Source organism: Canis lupus, chromosome 10 (assembly GCF_011100685.1).
Source record: "Canis lupus familiaris isolate Mischka breed German Shepherd chromosome 10, alternate assembly UU_Cfam_GSD_1.0, whole genome shotgun sequence".
Lineage (NCBI taxonomy): Eukaryota > Metazoa > Chordata > Mammalia > Carnivora > Canidae > Canis > Canis lupus.
In genome coordinates, this window is record NC_049231.1 from 31,126,127 (window position 1) to 31,148,005 (window position 21,879).

The window sequence follows — 21,879 nt, forward strand, 5'->3', positions numbered from 1 at the left end:
CCCTAACTCCATCTCCACACCTAGGTGTTCCGTCATCACCCATCATCACAAGAAGGGTGACTGCAGTACATGGTACATTAAGATACTTAGAGGCCACATTCATGTAACCTGTTACAGTATATTACTATAAATGTTTTATTTTTAGTTACTGTTGTTAATCTCTTCCTGTGCCTAACTTATAACTTAAGCTTTGCCGTGGGTATGCATTTATAGCAGAATACATATATATATAGGGTTTAGTACTATCCACAGTTTCAGGCGTCCACTGGGGGTTTTGGAAAGTGACCCCTGTGTACTACTGTATATAGAAATTCTACGCTCCTCCTTGTATAGAGGATTCACCAAGAATCAGAGCAGTTAAGTTACTTGCACGAGGTCACTCAGCTGGCCAGAGGCAGAGCTGTCACCATTACCCAGCTCTCCTAATCTGTCCCTCGTTCTTTTATACAAGTGCAGAGGAAGGTCCTCTCTATTGGAGAGATATTGGAAATGGATCCTTTGAACACCCCTCATAGTCTCAGTATGGTCACAGCTCACATCTTGGTTGAGTTTTTACCCAACATTCTTCAAAACACTGAGATAGAGCAGTGGTTTTCAAAGTGTGGTCCCTGGACCAGCAGCATCGGCATCACCTGGATGCAGGCAGTCCTCAGGCCCCCACGTCAAACTTCCAGGATCAGAAACTCTGGGGAAGAGTCCACTGCCCCCCCGCAACTCCCTACCCCTCACTCTGAACAAGCCCTCCAGGGATCATGATGCACGCAGTTTGAGAGCCACTTACTCCTTATCCTCAACAAGCCCTCAAAGGTGAGTAGTGTTGTGTCCCTGTTGTGGACGGGAGGGAATTAAAGCACAGAGGTGTTGAACAACTTTTCCGTATGTTGTTTAGGTATTCAATAAACAGCGTCTGGTCATTAGAGACCCCTTCTCCCACTTGCTTGTCTGATGCACAGCCTCTCAGAGAGGTACCCATTTTTATCTCCATTGTACAGACAAGTCAAGGAGGTCGAGGGACATTAAATGACTGCTCCATGGTCACATAGCAGCAGCTCAGCTTTGACATTGCAGCTCAAACCAGATCTCTTCATTCTTGGTGCATTTTCCCCACAAAGCCACCTCCGCCTCTGTCTCTAGCTATGTGCTTCTCCCCAGCTACCTGTCCTGGGAGGCACCTGCCTCCTCACCCCTTGCCCCCAGCACAGAAGTCTGCAGCTGTCCTCAGAATACGGGCTGAGCCTGACTTTTCACGGCACAGAGGCTGGTGTTGAGATGGATGTCCCCTCTCCCTCCCGCCCCACCGGCAGCCTGCCCAACAGGAGATGCTCACAGTAGGCTGTGCCTGCAGACAGAATGCCCTGAAGAGAGTGCCAGGCCTTCTGTGTCACTACTTCTCATGATGTTGCTGAGGGGGAAGCACAGCGGAGCACAGTATTGATTCCTTCTACCAGGGTCACGCCTTGCCTGCCATCCCTTAGTTTCTTCTGGCTTTCTTTTGGGACATTTTTCCTCTGCATCCATATTTGAGAAAACCACTCTGTGGAGCTTTTTTTGTGTGTGTTGGGGTAGGGGCAGAGGGTGCAAGAACACAGAGAATGTTCTCTTTCAGGTTCTGTTGAAGGCTGACCAGCAGAGAGCTACAAATCCCAGCTGGCCCTGAATGTCAGGAGTGACGATTGCCGTGGTCAAGTCACCTTTGCTCTTTGAAGCTGCCTGGCATCCCCTTGGTCTAGACGGGGCAGGCTACTCTGGTTTACGAGGACACTGAGCTTACCATCATAGGAACCTGATGGAATTGTCTGTTTGGTGTCTTTCTTCCTCTTCCTTTGACCCTGGGGGACTGATTCACCTTTCTGTCCTCCAAGCACAGCACAGTGCCTGGCATGTCGGGGATTCTGAAAATGCCCATGTCATGCCTAAATCCTTCTACAAGTCCTAGAAGTAAACGTCTGCTCACTTGACCTTAGTTCAACTATGTCATGTCTTCAGATGCAGCGTGTGGTGTGTGCTGAACTCCAGAGTCAGGACTAAAGGGAGTGAGCGGGACGCTCTGTGGGCTTCCTTGGAAAGAACCTGTGATCCACGTGTCTGAGAATTTTGTCAATGCTTAAAATTTATAAATACAACTTAGGCATTCTCAAGTTTGCTCTGTTGGTGTTCCTCTGCCTTGTTTCACCTTAGTGATCAGCAATTTATGTATGAATGCCTCTGAGTCCTCTGTGCTTCCCTTCCAGACACCAGGACCAATGTGAGGCTCAGGAAGAGTCACTGGAACTGGCCAGGCCCTAGAAGGAAACTAATGGCACACTCAAAGGAGCTGGGAAGGGTTTAAGGCAGGGCACAGGCTTGGGAGCCAGCGAGGGTGGTGGGACCCCTTGGAGGGAGTCACTACAACCCCTGTGCCCATGGTGTGTGAGGCAGGTAGAGCCCAGGAGAGCCAGAACTCTGGGAGAAGGTTTATGAAAGGTGTGGGGGATCTGACTTGTCTTTGTGCCTTCCCTCAGGCTTCTCAGGGACCAAATTCAACCAGAAACCAGAGCTAGTGGGAACCCAGTTATTCAGGCTGTAAAGGTCAGGTGCTCAGGTACAGAGCAAATTAGAGAAGACTAAGAGTGAGGTTGGAGGAGTAAATATGATCACTGCCAACCCCCATCTGACCTTTGTGACCGGTTAAGGAGAGTATGATATCTATATAAAATATAGGGAGGAAGGCTTGGGGAGTGGTCAGTGGTCACTGAATCTGATACTCAGACCCTTCACTTTGATGAGAGTCATTGAGGTCGTTGGTCATCTTCAAGTCACTTCCCTGAAACACTTTAAACATGGACTTTGTAGCTTCGAAACCAAGTGATGGTGAGACCATATTTGTGACTCTGCTCTTTCAAGGAACGTTCATCTCTGTCCCGTTCTCTCCACCCCAAACCCCAACCCCCATCCCATTCTTGGCATTTGCTTCTGTCCCCACAAAAGTTGGAACCATCCAGAACTCTTCCAAGAGCAGGTCCACAGTGCTCCAGTTTTCTGCATTCCTGGGTAACAGGGCCGTGCTGCTACGGCTCCAGATGATGAATTTATTCATGGTGGCAGGTGTATTGGATGAAACTAAAGAGATTGGAAAATTATGTAAAATGTTTGAGAATGTGCACGCTTGTGCTTACATTTAATGGGCCCATTTAAAAAAGCCCCTGAACCCTGAAGCCAAGACAAAGTTTGATATCTCAGAGGCCGTATGTTTAAATATTTGTGATTCCAAAGAGCCTGATTCAGCTTTTATCCATTCTTGTTCCCTTCCTGGTTATGTCTCCTGCGTGCAAGCGTTTTCCTATTCATTTCCTCTGTGATTTAAATGGTGACAGTTGCATTTCGCATTACAGTCTTTCATCCTGAGTCTTTGGGAGATATTATCCAGAGATAAGCGATAGTGTCTTCATTTTACAGATGGAGAAATTAAGATATGCACAATATGGTCTAATTTTATGCGAGACTAGGTCAGGCTGGTAGCTCGTGGGTCTGAGTTTCCCTACCACCCCCCCTTCTTCTTTCTGAAAGCCAAATTTCCTCCCAACAGCCCTGCGACTTTTGGGGCAGGATAATTCTCTCTTGTGGGGGCTGCCCTGTGCCTTGTAGGGTATTGAACAGCATCCCTGGCTTCTGTTCACTCGATATCAGTAGCCCTGCACACCCCCAGACTTTGTCAGATGTTCTGGGCAGGGCAAGGGGGCGACTTTTGCCTCCTATCAAGAACCACTGCCTTCCAGCAGAAGAATTTTATATCCTGGCCATCAGAGATTGTGAGTCAATGGGTCTCAGGTAGGAATGAGGCACAGGGTTGTTTCAAGAATATTTCAGGTGTTTCTGATGTACTATCCAGGTTCAGAATCTCTATTCCAGGTTTGGAATCTCACCTGTCATAGCCTGAATAAACTTCCCTCAGTGATGTCTTGGGTGGGGTGGTGGAGTAGGCCTGGGAACCATAGGTCATTGCCCTGAAAGCCTGTAGGGGAGTGACTAGGATGTCAGACCTGCTTTTTTCTTTTTTCTTTCTTTTCTTTTCTTTTCTTTTCTTTTCTTTTCTTTTCTTTTCTTTTCTTTTCTTTTCTTTTCTTTTTTCTTTTCTTTTCTTTTTCCATTTTTTAAAGTAATTATAGACTCCTAGGAAGTTGTAAAAGTAGTACATAGAGTCAACAGAACCGTTTTGAACTGGCTGATTGGAATAACAGGGAGTGAGTAGTTCTGAAGATGGAGGGCCCCTCTTGAGAAACTTCCTTTTATTAGGTATTGGATGCTGGACGGAACAAATGTGTTCTGCAGTACTCCCAGGACGGAGCGAGGTAGGCTGATTTCAGTTCAAGGAAGGCAGTGCTTCGGTAAAAGGTACAACATTGGGAGACATGAACCTTCTATTCTTTGAGCTGTCTTGAGAGGCTGGGTGACTTTCTGTATGGGATGCTCTAGAGCAGGGCTTCTCAGTCTTCATCAAGTTGCTGAAGCTCACAGGGCAGCCAAGCCCAAGGGAGCCAGCCCTGCCTTGGGAGCCTTGAGATCTCACTGGAAGGGATGAGTGACCTTGTATCCCGTAATTCACTTTCAGCACACCAGGGTGCCAAGGGACCCTGTTTGGGAAGTTCAGCTCTAGAGATCATCATTGCTGTGATTGGAATGCCTTGTGCCAAGCACCATAGACTGCTCTTGGTATCATCCCCTTATGTACTCCATGACATCCTGTAGGACTTGTCATGGCCCTTGCATTACTGTGTGTCACCTGATGCCACTTTTTCCCCCTGGACTAAAGGATGGAGCCAGGGTTTGTGTCTGGAGCCTGTGCTCTTGACTGCTCAGATGAGATACGCCATGAGGTTCCCTTCAATCTTGCCAGCTCTCAGTTCTTGGAATGATGTCCCAGCTGGGGCCTTTGTTGTAATGAACCTGCATAGATGTTTATGGGTCTCTGTGCCCAGTCAGGATCCCCTAACCTAGGGCATCTTTTTTTTTTTTTTTTAAAGATTTTATTTTTATTTATTTGAGAAAGAGAGAGTGAAAGCAAGCATGGGGAGGGGCAGAGGGCGAGGGAGAAGGAGACTCCCCACTGAGCAGGGAGCCCGATGTGGGGCTCGATCCCAGGACCTTGAGATCATGACCTGAGTTGAAATCAGATGCTTAACCAACTGAGCCACCTAGGCACACCACCTGGGACGTCTTGCAAGAACATTTCCCAACTCTGAGCCATCACTTCTCAGTCTAAAATCCCTTTCAGTTCTTTCTTTCAGGAAGTATTTCTTTCTTCTCTCTTGTTACCAGTTGTCACGGTCTCCCAGCTTGGGGGAAGGGGACTCACTGTTTGCTTGTTTGAGCCAATCGCCTCTTTTCTCATCCCCAAAATGTAATTGCAAAGAGCCTTAATGGTTTCCAAATGTTCATAGCTCCATAAACCGATTAAAAAGGCCTTAATAAAATGGTCTCAAGTTATTTTCCACAGCTGCAGACTATGCCCTTTGTTTTCTAATGATCCCAACAAGAAATAAGGGGGATTTTTCTTTTCCACATGGTCTGAAGCACTGGGAAGGCTCTCTTCCATCTGTCTAACGGTTTGCCCTGTTTTTTTTTGCTTCCCAGACGATCCACGTTGCTATCGTCTGTGCCGGGTATAACGCCAGCCGTGATGTCGTCACCTTGGTCAAGTCTGTCCTGTTTCACAGGTAAGTGTGGCCGTGGCCCTTTGCGGGCTCATGCCTGTGACTTCCTTGGGGGAAGGGTAAAGAAGAGCAGCATTTCTCATCAGTCAAAGCTGCTGTGAAAATGTGAGTTTTGCCTGACACCCTGGAAATATTATTGGGTTCATAATGTTTAACAGGAGCAATCAGGTGCTATCCCACAATGTGTAGAATTGTAGCTCCTAGACCTAAGGGGACCTTCAGGGACACTCCAGATTTGAGGCTTGGATTTCTTCATTGTCTTCCCTGGCCTGAGATCACCAGCCTTCTCTGTTTACACATCTCTAATGACAGGTTGTGTTATGGACTGGACGATGTCCCCCTAAAATTGTTCTGTTGGAACCCCAGCCCATAGTACCTCAGGATGTGAACTATATTTGGAGACTGGTCTTTAAAGAGGTAGTTCAGTGAAAGTGAGGCAGTAGGAATGAGCTATAATCCAGTATGATTGGTGTTCTGATAAGGGGAGGAGTTGGGGAGACAGTGTCACACAGAGCAGAGACCACATGAGGACAAAGGGAGAAGATGCCCATCTACCAGCCCAGGGAGAAGGCCTCAAGAGAACCCAGCCCTGCCATCACTTGGTCTCGGACTTCAAACCTTCAGAACCATAGAAAATAAGTTTCTACTATTTAAGCACCACCACCACCACCACTCCGTCCCCCCGCCGCCAGTCTGTGGTATTTTGTTGGGGCAGCCCTAGCAAATTCATAAGAGTTTGCTTGCTCTATTCCAATGTAGCCTGTCCCACATCTGGGCATCTCTGACCATCAGGAAGTCCTGTCTTTTAGGACAGTAAAATTTTCCAATCTGTGGATCCTAGCAGATCCCCATGCAAACAGCCATGCAAAGGGTAGATTCCTCTTCACCCTGGAAGTGATCCTGCCTCTCCTGAGTTATCTCTTGTCCAAATTAAACTCCTGTCATTTGCTTCTGCTTTTTTTTTTTTTTTTTTTTTTTTTTTTTACAGGAACTTTCTTTTATGTTTTCTCTGTTTGGATTGATTGATATCTGGACCTATCGAGGGTGTATCCAGAATTGAGTTTGTAGTTCTAGCCAGTGTCCTCTCTTCGAACATTCTTACCAAGTGTCCTAGATTCTAGCTCATTCTACCAAGTTCTATCCAGTTCTACCAAGTTCTACCCAGTGTCCTTTAACATTCTTACCGAGGGTTTAGATGAAGCTATCTATGGCTGTAGCCAAGATCCAGAAGGCTTTGAGCAGTAGGAACAGCCATGAAAAGCTCTTAGAGCTCAACTAAATGAAGATCAATGTGAAGTTAATGCCCGAATCTAGCTGTCAGTGGCATCAACAGAGATGGGAGGCATGGTGGGCACTCCAGACCTGCCAGCCACGCAAGAAACTGGCCTTTGGTTCCCCTTTCTCTCTCAGACCCCCATCTGGCCCCTCTATGATCAATTTGGGGGTTCTCTCTCTTAATATTTTTAATTCCATCCCTTTCTCTTCATCCTTGCTGCACCTGGCACAGTTGAGGTCTGCATATTTTCTCTCCTGCTCTTGGTTTTCCAGTCCCCACAGATCTAGCCTCTAAGGCCAGGTGGGGGTTCAGAAAGGCAAATCTGGTTTCTTCAAACTTTTCATTGGCTTCTCCTCATGGAGGGGAGAGAATCAAACTTCTTCACTGTGGTATAGGGACCATCAGGACCTGCCTGATGTCGTTCTCAGCATGCTTTCTCTTTCTTCCCCTTGTTGATAACTTGACTCTCCAGCAACACTGACCTGCTTGTGGCTTCCACCCTCTCCCACATGTGTCCTGCCTGTTGTCTTCACCATGCTGCTCTGTCCATTTCTTCTCTCCTCTCTCTATTTTCCCCTCCCAACTTTGCAGACTCCTTATACTTCTAACAGGAGGCCCACCTGTACCTGTTAGTCAGCAAGAGCCCCCCTCCTCCCAGCCCATAATACCCTGTGCATTTTTATCATTGTACTTAGTATGTTTTGTTTTATTTATTCATGTTATGTCTTTTGTAGTAGAATATGGGACTTTGGGGGACAGAAATCATGCCCAATGTTTCTGTATTCCTATTATCTTAGTGAAGGACTTCACAAGTGTTAAGCTCAATGTTAACTTGTTTATCTAGTGAATCTGGGAAACTTCATTAATAAATCACCTGAAGATGTATTTATTCGACCAGTTAACTAATCTGTCCAGCTCAGACCTGGTTCGATTACATGGTCCTGCCACTCTATAGCTGAGTGATTTTCAACAGGTCATTTTAATTCTTTAGACTTTAGTTCCTAGGCCAGTTAACTTTTGCTGTGAATCCGTGCACCCTAAAATTTATTAGGTTGAAGACAGAATTTTTAGCTCAGTTGTTTTTACTGAACTCACCTGGGTGGGTGTTTCTCTGGGGTGCCCTACTATGCCTCTGGTCAGCTAGCAGGTCTGCTCCCCACCCAGGAGGGGGAGGGATTCCCTGCTTCCACCCTCCATCCCCTGCGGAGCAGATAAAAGAGAGAAATGAGTAAGCAGAGTAGAGAACACTGTGGGCTAGTGGTAGGGGCTCTCCCATCTCCTATTTGCTCTTCACAGTTGGCACTGGGATTTCAGTTGCACATCTAAGAAGGAAATGGAAATACCAAAAAAAGAATGACCGAGTGGGGCTCAACCTCACTTTTTCTGTCTTAAGGGGAGATGGCCCTTCCACACTACCGCTGCTGCTGTGTGGTTTTTGAGACTCCCTGTGATTCTATAGCCTTCATCTGCTGCTTGAAACCAGGTGTTTTGTAGTAATTTCTAGGGCAGTAAAATTTTCCAATCTGTGGATCCTAGCAGATCCCCATGCAAACAGCCATGCAAAAGGGTAGATTCCTCTTCACCCTGGAAGTGATCCTGCCTTTCCTGAGTTATCTCTTGTCCAGATTAAACAAGATAAGACAAGACCTGATTGGGTGGGGGCAAGATTTTTAAAAAAATCTTTTTAAAGATTTTATTTATGCATGAGAGACACAGAGACCGAGATACAGGCAGAGGGAGAAGCAGGCTCCCTGCAGGGAACCCAATACAGAACTCAATCCCAGGACCACGGGATCACACCCTGAGCCAAAGGAGATGCTCAACCACTGAGCCACCTAGGTGCCCCAAGAAGCCCCTTTTTAAGAAAAGAGGATTTGCATGACTTGCATGATTTCAGTTGTGCTATATCTGAATTATGGCAAATTTTAAAGCCATGAAAACGTTTGGTTTGGTATTGTTGGGTATAAATATTCTCATTGTTGTGTTAGCTACAAATAATAGTTGCTGAAACCCTAAGGAATCCCAAAGAGTATAAACTTTTATTCCTGCAGTCACTGTGTAGCACAAAGATGTTACATTTAAAAATAGCAGATTTGTAGTTGGCTGCTGATGGCATGACATGCTTTCGTGGAAGCATGGGGATTTGAGAAGAAAGCAAATTCTTAGTATGCATTAGGAAATTTCTGCACTCCACGTCAGTGACTGCTTTATCTTGGTCCAGATGACCACTTAAATCCCTCCCATCCTTGAAATTCTACAAATGAGAATGTCTGTGAATTGATGTGCTGGTGATAATGACTTGAGATATCAAGACAAAAGGACTTTTGAAAGACTTTCCGCTCAGAAAGTCCAGCTATAAATAGCTTCATTGCTTCCGAAGCACGTTATGGGGATTAACCAATACATGATTATAAAATACTTTGGCAAATGAAGTACCTTTCTAATGTTAATAATAATATAATAATAGTGGTGTAGAATGCTTCTTTTGGCTTTCACTGTTAATTACAGCAATTAGATTTATTCTCCAGACAGGATTTTCAGCAAATTTTCATTTAAGGGTTGCTTTGTTTCATCAAATCAATTTTACTTCTGCAGTATGCCTGGTGACAGTGGGCACACTATATTTTAAAAGATAGTGAAAGAGTGACACACAGGCACTCTTATATTCTCCTACCAGAACTGGAAATTGCTATAATCTTTTGGAGAAGAAGTTTTATGATGTTATGCCCAAGACCTTGACCCTATATGACTAACTTCAGGGACTGTCTTAAGAGGATAATCCTGGCTACAGAAAATACTTTTTTTAATGACCTATTGCTTATGATCCTAAAAATTTGAAAAATACTTAAAAACAGTAAGACTAAACAATGGAACACCCTTTTGTAGTAAAGCATGTCCTCAGTTGGTCTTAAAAAGCATCTCCTCATATGGACAAATTGTATGATATAATGACAACACACTTCAAAACATATGCATAATATTATTACATGGTGTCAGCAAAGCCACGTATATGTCACATGTGTGCAGATGCACATAAACAGAATACCGGGGGCAGGAAGACTAGCCAACACCCTGTGTAAAAAGGGAGTTTTTCGTGTTATGCGTAGAGAGAGAGAAACAAAAATGATCTTGTTTTTGTTTTCTCTTTACATGTATTTCTGGTCATCTCATTATGCAACCCCTATGATAAAGAAAAAGGGTGGATGAGAAAAAAATCAATACAAAATATATGTGAACAAGGGTTTACCTAATAGAAAAAAATAGCACATTATGTGTCTGTGTCACCTAGATGGAAGACTATTTCAAGAAAAATTGGGGGACGTAACTCCAACCCCATTTGCAGATAAACTGGGAAGTATAGCTGCTCTTCAAGGAAACCGAGCTTTTAGAGAGCAGAGGAAAAAAAAATTACGTAGCCACTAGGTGTTTACCTCCTGGGCAGGAAGGCAGGCCAGCTTGTAAAAATTTAATATTTGTTTGCGAGGATGATCTACTTACTCTCACACTCTACAGCCCTGTTGGCAGGAAGAAGTTGGGTGATTTCCCTTACTTTGCATATCAAGCAGCTGGATTTTTGTTTTGTTCTGTTTTGTTTTTTTAAAACTTGTGCCCCTGAAGAACATGGAAGATAAAACAGCCTATTTGTGCCCAGTATCTGCCTCTAATTGTGTTATTGCTTATTCAGGCTTAAACTTATTATAGAAGCAGTTTCTAGATCGTGACGGGAAGAACTTAGGATTTGAATAAAACAAACAGAAGTAGGTACTGATTCTGGTCATACCATCTATGAGCTGGGTGGCCCTAGTGAAGTCTCTGAAGAGCTTTGGCTTGTTCCTTTACGTCTTAGAGCCCTGTTGGACTATCCTCAGAGATATTCTATGTGAAACGTTTCTGTGTTTTGTGTATTGAACAAATACGAACCTAGCTCTCTGTGTGAAGTGTTTTTCAGATATGCATTTCATGCTCTTGTGACTCCGTGAGGTGGGTAGTATGATTGTCCCCATTTTACAACTGATGAAGCTACAGGTTAAGTCATACCTCAGGATCAAAGAGAAGTTACTAGAGACCTCGCTTTGTACCCACTCAGTCTAGATTCAGAGTCTGGCGGGGAGAAAAGTTACTATCTTGAGTATCATTATTCTTTTTATTTTTCATCATCATTTTGAGTGACCACATTGGGAATTGTTATCATTACTGTGATCTCTGTAATCACCCCTTTATCCCTCTGTCATTATCCTCACAAATGAATAAGGAAACTGACGCTCAGAGGTTAAATAGCTTGTTCAAGGTCACTGGGGAGTCATCACTTCTCCTCACATTCTGACCTGACCTTGGTTCTGCCAAAGCCTGGAAGCCACAAGGCCTTTTGCTTTCTATCTTTCTTCCTTCCTTCCTTCCTTCCTTCCTTCCTTCCTTCCTTCCTTCCTTCCTTCCTTCCTTCCTTCCTTCCTTTCTTCTTTCTTTCTTTCTTCCTTCCTTCCTTCCTTCCTTCCTTCCTTCCTTCCTTCCTCTCTCTCTCTCTCTCTCTCTCTGTTTTGTTTTAGAAAGTTGCTCTGTTCCTCTCCCATGGAAAGCTTTTCTGATGTGATATAGACTTGTCCTTGAATGTTCCCACATTATCAATGCCACTTGTCCTCCCTCAAACCAAGAGCTCACATTGAAAAACCCCCATTCCGGCTGCTGTGTTTTTCTGCAGTGAGTTCTATTAAATCCTTAAGGATAACAGATTCACTGAGCATTGGAGGTACTGTCACAGACTCTTTCTTTTTCTAGAATTGCAATTCCATTGTAAACTTAATAATTAAGGATTATTTCAGCTCAGATGTCCCTGTATATTTTAATAAAAGCAGACCCTGGATTGCCCTGTAGGGGCTGTGGCACATTCCTGACAAGAGAAGAAAGAAAAGCAGGGAGAAGGCTGGGGTTTAATCATCTTTGCTCTTTGTATTACCATATTTATTGCATCCCAACCTGGAACAGGGGAGCAGTTAAGGAAATCATAGAGGCAGCAGGAGCATTGCTCATTATGAGCAAAGTCTGCAGGCTCTGCTGAAGATGAAACATGCACTTGCTGCTTTCTTTGTTGTAAAAGTGTGATCTGGTCTGAATATAGACCAGGCTTAATGTCTGTATTGTTCAGACCCCGGCAAGCTACGTGGGACTGGTTGTATATGAAGATGTTCTGGCCTATTCACAAAAAAGCCTTTGCTCCTGGGCTTAAATCAATGCTCCCAAAATGCATATAATTAATGACTGGTATAAAAGACTATTTTAGATGTTGTAGAAATAAATTTAAATAACATTGAATCCTATATCGAGAAATTATCTTTTTCTGTAAGAAAAAATTCTAAGTTCTCCTCCTTTGCTTGATGCAGTTCAGTTGATATAAATATATTCTTAATGTCTGTCTAACTCCTGCTATCTCCCTGTGAACAAAAGAGCAAGGGGTGGGGGTGGGGCCCTTGGCCTTTGACTGATTTTGGAATTTGAGGACCCTATCATTAAAACTATTTCTTACCTTCCTGATTAGGAACTAAATGTAAAATAAGACTCAGAAGTCACACATGGAGAATGAAAGTCCTTTTTATCACTGTTCTGAGCTGCAGGACATTTCTTCAAAATGTGGGCGCAGTAGGATATTCTCTCAAATGCAGGCACGGTTGGGCTTTTTCTCACCCCCATTAGTTGGGTTTCCCTTCTGGTAGAGGCCAGCCCTGACACCTGCAGGCCTTCCTGACACAGCAAACCATTGGCCTTATAGCCCAGCTCCCTCAGGAGAGAGAAGCCCAGAAACAGCTGAGCAGACCAGGTCTCTTTCCCTCCCCCAAACAGGCCACTTCCCATCGCAGGCAGATGAGAACGTGTTGGCATCTAATTCACATACCTAATGTTCACTCTTCAAGTGAGTACAGTCCATTGGTTTTTAGTGTTCTCTGACTTGTCCAACCATCACTACTTCCTAATGTTAGGCTGTTTTCATCATCTCAGCAAGATCCCTTTGTCTCCATGAGGACTCGCTCCCCGTGTCCCCCTTCTTCCATCCACTGACAGCCCCTCATCTTTCTGTGCCTGTAGATTTGAGGATTCTGGACCTTTCACATCAAGGAGTCTCTCACTGTTTAGTCTCTCATGAGTGGCTGCTTTCGCCGAGTACCACATTCTCAAAGTTCATCGGTGTCATAGCAGGGGTCTTCGATGCTTCTTGTATTTGCGTTTCCAATAATACTCCAGTCCATGGCACCACCACCTTTTGTGTATCCACTCAGCACATGGTGGTCATTGGGGTTGTTTCCATTTCTTGGCAGTTCTGGATGATGCTCCTGTGAAGGTTTGTGTACAAGTATGGGTGTCTAACTAGGAGCAGGGCTGCTGAAGAGCTCACCAGCTGTTAACTTTTTATGCTTAATTTCTGGAGAAATCCCCAGAACCGGTTTCCAAAACAGCTCTACACCATCTTCCAATTCCATAAGTGACAAATGAGGGCTCCAATATCCCCAAGTCCTCACCAGTACTTGTTGTTCTCTTATTTTAGCTGTTTGATGGCTGTGAAGTGGTACTTTGTAGTTTTGATTGACGTTTTCCTGGTATCTAATGTTGTCAAGCATCTTTTCTTGAGCTTATTGGCCATCTGTGTATCCTCTTTGAGAAATGACTGTTCAAATCCTTTCCTTGGGCTTTTTGTTTTTTCAAATTTATTTATTTTAGAGAGAGTGAGAGCATGTGAGTGGGCAGAGGGTCAGAGGGAGAAAGAACCTTCAAGTGGAGTCCCCGCTGAGTGCAGAGCCTGACGTGGGGCTCCGTCTCACAACCTGCAAGATTGTGACCTGAGCCAAAACCTCGAGTTGAATGTTTGACTGAGCCACCCACGCACCCCTCCTTTGCTCAGTTTTTAATCAGCTTACATGTCTTTGTATTGTTTGAATTATAGAAGATCTTTATATATTATGGTTACAGGTCCTTTATCAGATAAATATCTGCAAATATTTTCTCCCATTCTGAGTTAACTTTTCTACTTTCCTGATGGTATCTTTTGAAACACAAACATTTTTAATTCTGATTAGGACCAGTTTGTTTGTTTGTGCTTTGGGTTTTTTGCCTAAGAGACCCTTGCCCAATACAATGCTAAAAGGTTTACTCCCACATTTTTTTCTGAATGCCTCTGCTTGTAACACCCAGATACCTGTGTCAGACTGTAAGGACATTTGGATCTCTTTGGTGATTATTAACTTGTCTATTTATTTATTCTTTAAATAAAAAATTACTGGATGTTATATCTACAGGGACTAGTAAAAATACAGGGACATGATTATTTACAAAATACAGGTCCCAGTGCCAAGACCCCATCTCATAGGGAACAGAGAAGTGAATATTTAGTAGACTATAGCATTCCTCTGTGTTTTGAGTTCTGAAATCAGTGGGAGACATAAAAGAAGGACACCTGACCCAGTTGAATGGCTTCCTCATCGAGTACAGTGACATCTACGTTGACCACAGAAGGCTGGAAGCAGTTAGCAAAGCAATGTGAAGGTGGTCAAAGAAGAGAGGCAGCATGCACTTGAGCCTGCGGGAAAACGTGATTAGTCTCTGACATTGTACCCACGGCTAGGCCCTTGCCAAGCACTGGCATGTAGAGTGAGAAAACAGGAGGATAAGTGCATTGTGGAAGCAGAGAAACTCCTCCCTACACAGCTCACGTTCTAGCAGCGGGCAGGAGATAGACCTGCAGATTGATATAGAGAGTTCCAGTGCTGAGAAGAAACTAATAGGGCAATGCAGTGGGGGGAGCCCTTGGAGAGGGAGGGGGCACTTTTGATGGAGTGGCCATGGAGGGCCTCCCTGAGCAGGTGGCACTTTATTCCTTAAGAAGGAGAAAGTTGGTCACATGCACATCTGGGGAAGGGAATGGTTGGAGTGCAGGTCTGTGGAAGGGGAGTAGGAAGACATGTGTTTGGAGAGGTGGACCGGATGAGATTATCAAACCTCCTGCCAGCTCCATGCGGGAGGCGGGACTTTATGCATCCGACAACGAACAGGGGGTTATGTGATCATTTTGGAGGGAGTCCTGGGCTTACAGGACAGAGGATCTGTTGGAGGGAGCCAGCTCAGAGACAGGGAGAGAAGGGGAGCATGTATTTGTGAGCTCTCACCGAAGAGCAGGTACACTAGTCAAGCTAACATTCATTAAGTCCATATTCCTTGGGGGTCACTGTTCTAAGTGCTTCATACACTTTAATTCAATTTGATAATAACAACCCCATTTTATGGATTCAGAAGCTGAGACTCCAAGACTAACATGCTTGTCCAATATCCTGTCTTTAGTTGGTGACAGATCAAGATGAGAAGCAGCTAGGCAATTTGGCTTTAAAGGCCTGGCTCCTAACCAGTGGACTAGGCTGCCTCCAGGGTGTGGGATTGATTGGGGGTGTGGGAGGTGGGCGGGGAAGGAGCGCTGATGATGCTCCTGTTTCCAGCTTGTGTGAGGCTGGATAGATGGTGTGCCCTTAGCCCTGGCATGGAATTCTGTGGGACACGTCTGTGTTAGGAGCCTCTAATAGGTCCTGTTGTTTTGGGGGCTAGGCTACCCCAGTGAATGACAGAGCAAATGTCTATCCTCATGGAGCTTACAGTCTCGAGGAGAGACAAGTTACTAAACACTACGCAACTTCTTAGTCACCTGGTGTTAGGAGAGTTGTCATTAGGCCATCTTGATACTCTGTGGCCTTTGGGCATGAAGGGAGGACCAGCTAGTTGGTGGTTGGATTTATAGATTGAAACTTGAGGGAAACATTCTGGTTTGTACAGAAATTTGAAGCAAAGTAGTCTGGGCAGTATTTTCAGGTGCTTCTCCTGTGGCCTCCAGGAGGTACAGTTGACAGGACCCACATTCTCATGATGGTGCCGAAAGTGGAGCTTAGAGCTGCTCTGAGCATCTTGCTCACAGCAGTGAGATCAAGCTGCTGCTTGTGAGCCTGCATGGGGCTGGTGAGACTGTCCATGAACTGGCAGGGTCTCAGTGGTCCCCTGGGCTGGGGGGCCCTGATGTGTCCTCTGATTCAGTATTTGCATATTCTGATGAGGCACACGGACCTCTTTAACAAAGCAAACAGCTAGTTTTGCCCTAAAGATGAGCTAAGTGTCTCTGGATTTATTTTCCCTTCTGGGGAGTTGCTTGAAATAGACCAGAGCAAGAGCTTGTAAGGGGAAAGCCTCATCAGATGCTGGCAGCATCCTCCTCTGCGAGCCTATTCCTCTTTCCACGCTGGTCTGTCTTCAGCTCTGTAGCCAGGTTAATGTCTCGAATTACAACTTTATCGCCTTCCTGCTCAGCACCCAAATCTTGTCTGGCTCTCTTTCTCTTAGACAATGAAAGTCATGGATCTTAAGAAGTCACGCACTCTGGCCTGCCCTGCCATTAGGACTTGCACTTTTTCTTTTTATCCTCCCTATTCTTGGCATGCAGTAGGTGTCCAATAAATGTTGTTGTATGATCCACCCAAATAAGCCTGTCATTCCTTCATAGATATGCAATGTACTTTCCCGCCTCTGTTCCTTTCCTTATTCTGTTACATCCTACGTATTGCCTTCCTCCTTCCTCCCATCTCTTCTCATCTAAAGGTCTGGTTTAATTGCCACTTAGTCCATGTAAACATTGTAGATGCTCCACGGTTGAGAAGTAGCTTCCACCCCTGTAGCTTTTGTGCTTCTCTTTGCAGAGTTGTCCTGTACACTTGTACAGGTTGCTCACCATTCAACTCTAGGGGTACCCTTCACTTACTGTCCATATCAGTCTATACAGGTGGCTCCCCAGGAGGTGTGCCATTCCCACACTTTGCAGCTCTGTGAGGTGGCCCAGTGTTAGGGCACAGCCATGTTCCAGTGTTTATGTAGTTATTGGCATTCTCTCTCTGCTTCTACCAGATGGATAGCTGCACCAGCAGAGAGTCCCAGCTCCAGCATCACCTAAACCCCTATTATGCCTTACATGTACTTACTGCTTGATAGCTCTTTGTTGCATGTTTCTTCATTCAACTCATTTTTTGTTTTATGGATGGGAGAACTAATTGAAATTACTTCATTTGAAGAGTAATGCAAAGCAGGAGAGAAAAATCACAGTTTCCTAATAAGTTAGCACTGACAATGGCTGTCGTAGTCTGCTCGGGCTGGTACAACAAAATACCACAGACTGGAGATGGGGGGGGGGGCGCTTATAGACCACAGAAATCTGTTCCTCACAGTCTCAGAGACTGGGAAGTCTAGGATCATGGCACAGCATGGTCTTAAGGGAGGCGGGGTAGTGGAGACTGCTTTTTGGTTGCAGACTGCCAATTCCTGTGTCCTTCTATGATGGGAGGAGGGTGAGAGCTCTCTGAAGCTGCTTTTATAAAGACACTAATCCCTTTCAGGAGGGCTGCAGCCTCACAGCATACTCACCTCCCAAAGGCCCCACTTCCTGATACCCTAGGGCTTAGGATTCGACATGAATTTAGGGGGGCATGCCATAAGCACTCAGACCATACTAGTGGTTAACATACATTCAAATCTTTCATAACAGGCACTTTATATTATATCACTTAGTCCTTACAATGCAATATTGTTTACTTACTGTTACTGTTCCTAATTTGAAGATGAATAAATTGAGGCCTAGAAAGATGCGTTAACTTGCTTCTGGTCACTCAGTTAGTAGTTAACACAGCCAGGGCTCTGACCCAGACATTCTCGAGCAGTGTCCCCGGCTCTGAAGCATTGATGCAGATAATGCCATTGACTGTTGTTGCCTTCTCATGGTAAGGCTAATGGTGACCTGGAAGGAGGGACTTTGGTTTTCTTTTCTCCTGTGGCCAAACACTTGTTGCACAAGTGTTTGTTGAGCACCTATTATGTGCCAGGCTCTCCTCTGGCCACTAGGGATGGAGATGAAAACATGGTTTTTGTCCTCAGAGACCTCCTAGTAGAGATAAGGAGCCACATGTTTCAATACTTATACAGTGTCATGTTAGAAATGGTAGACAGGTTTTGGGGTGCTTGGGTGGCTGAGTTGATAACGTCTGACTTCTTGATGTCTTAGCTTAAGTCTTGATCTCAGGGTTGTGAGTTCAAGCCCCATGTTGGGCTCCATGCTGGGTGTGGAGCCAGAAAGAAAGAAAGAGAGAGAGAGAGAGAGAAAGGAAGGGAAGGAAGGGAAGGAAAGAAGGAAGGAAGGAAGGAAGGAAGGAAGGAAGGAAGGAAGGAATGAAGAGAAGGCAGGAGCAAGGGAAAGAACTAAAGACAGAATAAATCAGACCAAACCACAGCACTACACAAAACCGCACTCCCTCAATCACTCGCCCGACTCTCGATCTCTCCCTCCGCCTCCCTCCCTCCCTCCTCGCTCCTTCCCTCCCCCCTCCCTCCCTCCCTCTCCCTCCCCCCTCCCCCACTCTCACACCTTCCTTCCTCTCCCTCCCCCCTCCCCCCTAACAAAGAAAAGAAAAGAAAGAAATGGTTGGGATGTTTTTTATATGAGATGCCAAGTTAGCAGGAAAAAGGGACAAGGATGAGCTCAAAGAAGGTGTCCGGGAGGAGCTAACTTGCAAAGGGAAGTCTGAATGATAAACAGGAATTCATGGGACTTCTAAGTAGGAGGCAAGTATTTTTTGGAGCACATGAAGACAGAGACACGTGAATAGCAGGATTGTGTTGAAACAAATATACGTACCTTGGTCTGTTTGGTATTTTCACTGTGTCTAAAATTATGCCATTCCTCCATTGTGGATAAAATTGAAAATTGACAGGAAGGCTTTCTTTTATCCATTCTTGATGCGTAAGACTCCATCATGGCTCCTTTTTTATTTTTTTTAAAGATTTTATTTATTCATGAGAGAGAGAGAGAGAGAGGGGGGGCAGAGACACAGGCAGAGGGAGAAGCAGGCTCCATGCAGGGAGCCTAACGTGGGACTCGATCCCGGGTCTCCAGGATCACACCCTGGGCTGCAGGCGGCGCTAAACCACTGCGCCACCGGGGCTGCCCTCCATCATGGCTCCTGTGGGAGAGGGAGGCTGGTTGTACCAACACCGAGGGCTAAATGGACCGTCTGTCTTCCCAAGGACTCTGACTAGTACCTCTCATTTAGCCTTCAGGTAAGTCATTGGCTGATAAATATATGACCACCAATCATCACTCAGGCCAACTGGTAGCTTCTTACAGGAAAACTTGTTGTAGGGCTTCCAAGGAATGCTATAGGGCCCTTTCCCCTTGAGTATAGATAGTTTAATGGGAGAATCTGCAGTGTTCAGGCATTAGGTCCCATGGAGAAATTCTGCAGTCCTGTTTGTGTCTTCTGTTCATTTACTCTGTTTATCATCTTTGAGCACCTGTTACATATATGGTGGGTTAGCCTTGGATGATAATCACCTTCGGGTCTAGACTCTTCCGTTCAGCTCCATCTGGCTTTGCTACGCTCACCTTAAACTTGGTGTGTCCAATCTCAAACCCCTCATCTTCCTCTGATGTGCCTTGCTTTTTGTAACCCCTGTCCTGGAGACATCACCACCAACCCAGGAACCTCAGTGTCCCCTTATGCATCTTCCCCTTCATTTCCCCCCTTTCTCTAAGATCTCTTTTCCTGAAATCCCTCTAGATTCAGCTTCTGTGCTGCTTTTCCCCAGACATGGTCTCAGTCAGATCCTCACTTCACATTCACCTAGTCTCCTCTTCTAAATGATGTGTCTACCTCCCTTCCCCTTCTCTCTCCACCATCCATCACTTAATCCAGTCCATTTATTGAACTCCTCCTGCATTCTATGCACAGAGCTAGATTATGTGGTGATATTTTTTAACATAACGGGCATGATCCTTGACTTCTCCAAGCTCACAGTCAAGTGGGGATCTAGACAGGTAAAAAGGCGACCAAAACCTGAGGGTGGGTGCATGGTACTGAGGTAACTGACTATTAGGAAGGGACCCTGAGCCAGGCATGGGTAGTCAGGGAAGGGCTCCAGGAGAAAATGATGGTGGCCCTCAGAACTGAAGGCTGAACAAAAGATAAATGCTGGCTGGGGAGTGTGAAGGGTGGGAGGAGAGGGGGCCAGACCAGGAGATTTGAGAGGGCAGCAATGGTGTGCCTTACCTTGTCCCTGGCATCCTGCTCATCTCCCGCCAAGTAATAGGTGCTCAGTAAGTATTTATCAAATGAGCAAATGCATGAAGGTTCTTACAGAGCAAACTGAATCTGCAGTCTCAGGTGAAGAGAGGGCATGGAAAACAGAAGGTCTGTGGTTCTGGAATAGGGCTGGGAAGAGGCTCAGAGGCTGAGAGCTAGGAGGTGGGTCACATTGCTCCCCACACCTCGCGAATATAGTAGGGACTATTTAATTGGGTATTCACTGCACTGCTTCCTGCACTCACTGCTCTCTCCTCCTCTGCTCTGACCTTAGAGTCCCAGCTAACTGCTTCCCTACCCCCCATGCTCCCAGCACCCCCTGGGCGCTAGCTGTTGTCTCCTGTTACTCTCCTTGGATTGTGTCCACTCTCCCTTTGCTTCCTATCAAACTCCTATATCTTCTAGGGCACTGCTTCCCCAGCTCCTCCACGTCCTCCTGACCCAGTCAGAATTAGCCCTTTTTTGCCTTTACTCTCATAGAATGCTGTGTTGTGGTTGTGGTTGTTAACAACATAATGTGCCACCATGTGTGTATATTAAATTGTGGATCATCTGTCCCTATAAGGAGTGTGAGCTCCTTGAGGTCAGGGGAACCAGGTCATTTTCATCTTTAGATTTCCCAGAGGCACTCATTTGTGGTATTATAGTTCACACTGTCACTTCTGCTAGCTCAGTTGTATTTATAAGACTAGAAGGTATATCTGCTATTTATCATCCTGTGTTTATTATTCATATGCCTTATCTCTTCTACTTACCTCATACACAGTAGCCTGATAAAGAGATTTCTCTCAACATTTTACAGAATGAAGAAACAGCAGTGCAGAGGCAGAAGCAACACACTCAAAATCCCCACTAATAAATGCCATGACTGGGATTTGCACCCATTTCCATTGGACTCCAGAAGCTTTGCCCTTGTGTAATGCCGGCTATTTCGGATGCTCCCTCAGTAATGTCTGGTTGGCCGAGGGGAATGAATAAAAAAAAACTCTAGGAATATTAGAAGTTGAGAGTAAGCTGATGTCCGGCGATGGGGTTCCCTGGTGATGCCATCTTGGATGCCTGGGTTTCTTTTGGAGAAGAACAAGCAGAAAACAGAACTCAGTACTGTGCTGTGGGAGAAGTATCTTGTCTGTTGCATTCAGTCTAAAGACTTCATTGTCTGACCACGTGCTCCTGAAACTGATGCCCATACGTCTAGATGGTAGAAATAACGGGCTGGCCAAATTGTTATCTGTGCCCTGCTTAAGATTTTTAGAGACACAAAAATGCTATTAGGGTTGGCTCGAATGGAGGGTTACCAATGATTTGACCGTCTGAAATCTTGTGGTTGGGTGAAATACCTTCTCTCCTTTTCAGCTTCCGCCATCCTTGTCAGCAAGCATTGGGTTGGTCATGTGCCTGACTTCCTTTCACAGCTGCTGTTAGAAACTGATGGGCACATTACAAGTTAGAAAGAATGTGATTTTGTGGCTGGAACTCCCTGACTCGTCCCTCCTGACTCCTCTTCCCTCCACTTCTCACAGGCGGAACCCCTTGCACTTCCACCTCATTGCTGACTCCATCGCAGAGCAGATCCTGGCAACGCTCTTCCAGACCTGGATGGTGCCGGCCGTGCGCGTAGACTTCTACAACGCAGATGAGCTCAAGGTACAGGCAGGAGGGAGAGGTGCCTCCCTGAGCACCGCATGCTGGAAGCTTTTCTTGGTTGTGGCCTTGTAGACTGGCAGTGGTAGAAACCTCAGCTTTCAGCTGGAAATGCCCAGGGTATAACTTA

General features: G+C 45.4%; 1 protein-coding gene across 4 annotated transcripts in view; it reads left to right on the forward strand.

The window, feature by feature from the left end:
- Positions 1-21,879, forward strand: part of LARGE1 (LARGE xylosyl- and glucuronyltransferase 1) — a 526,275-nt gene that overhangs the window by 238,907 nt on the left and 265,489 nt on the right. For all 4 annotated transcript variants that reach the window (XM_038550745.1, XM_038550743.1, XM_038550744.1 and 1 more), the window contains 2 exons: positions 5,611-5,693; positions 21,629-21,752. In XM_038550745.1, the coding sequence (XP_038406673.1) occupies positions 5,611-5,693; positions 21,629-21,752 (207 nt within the window). The remainder of the gene's footprint in view (positions 1-5,610; positions 5,694-21,628; positions 21,753-21,879) is intronic.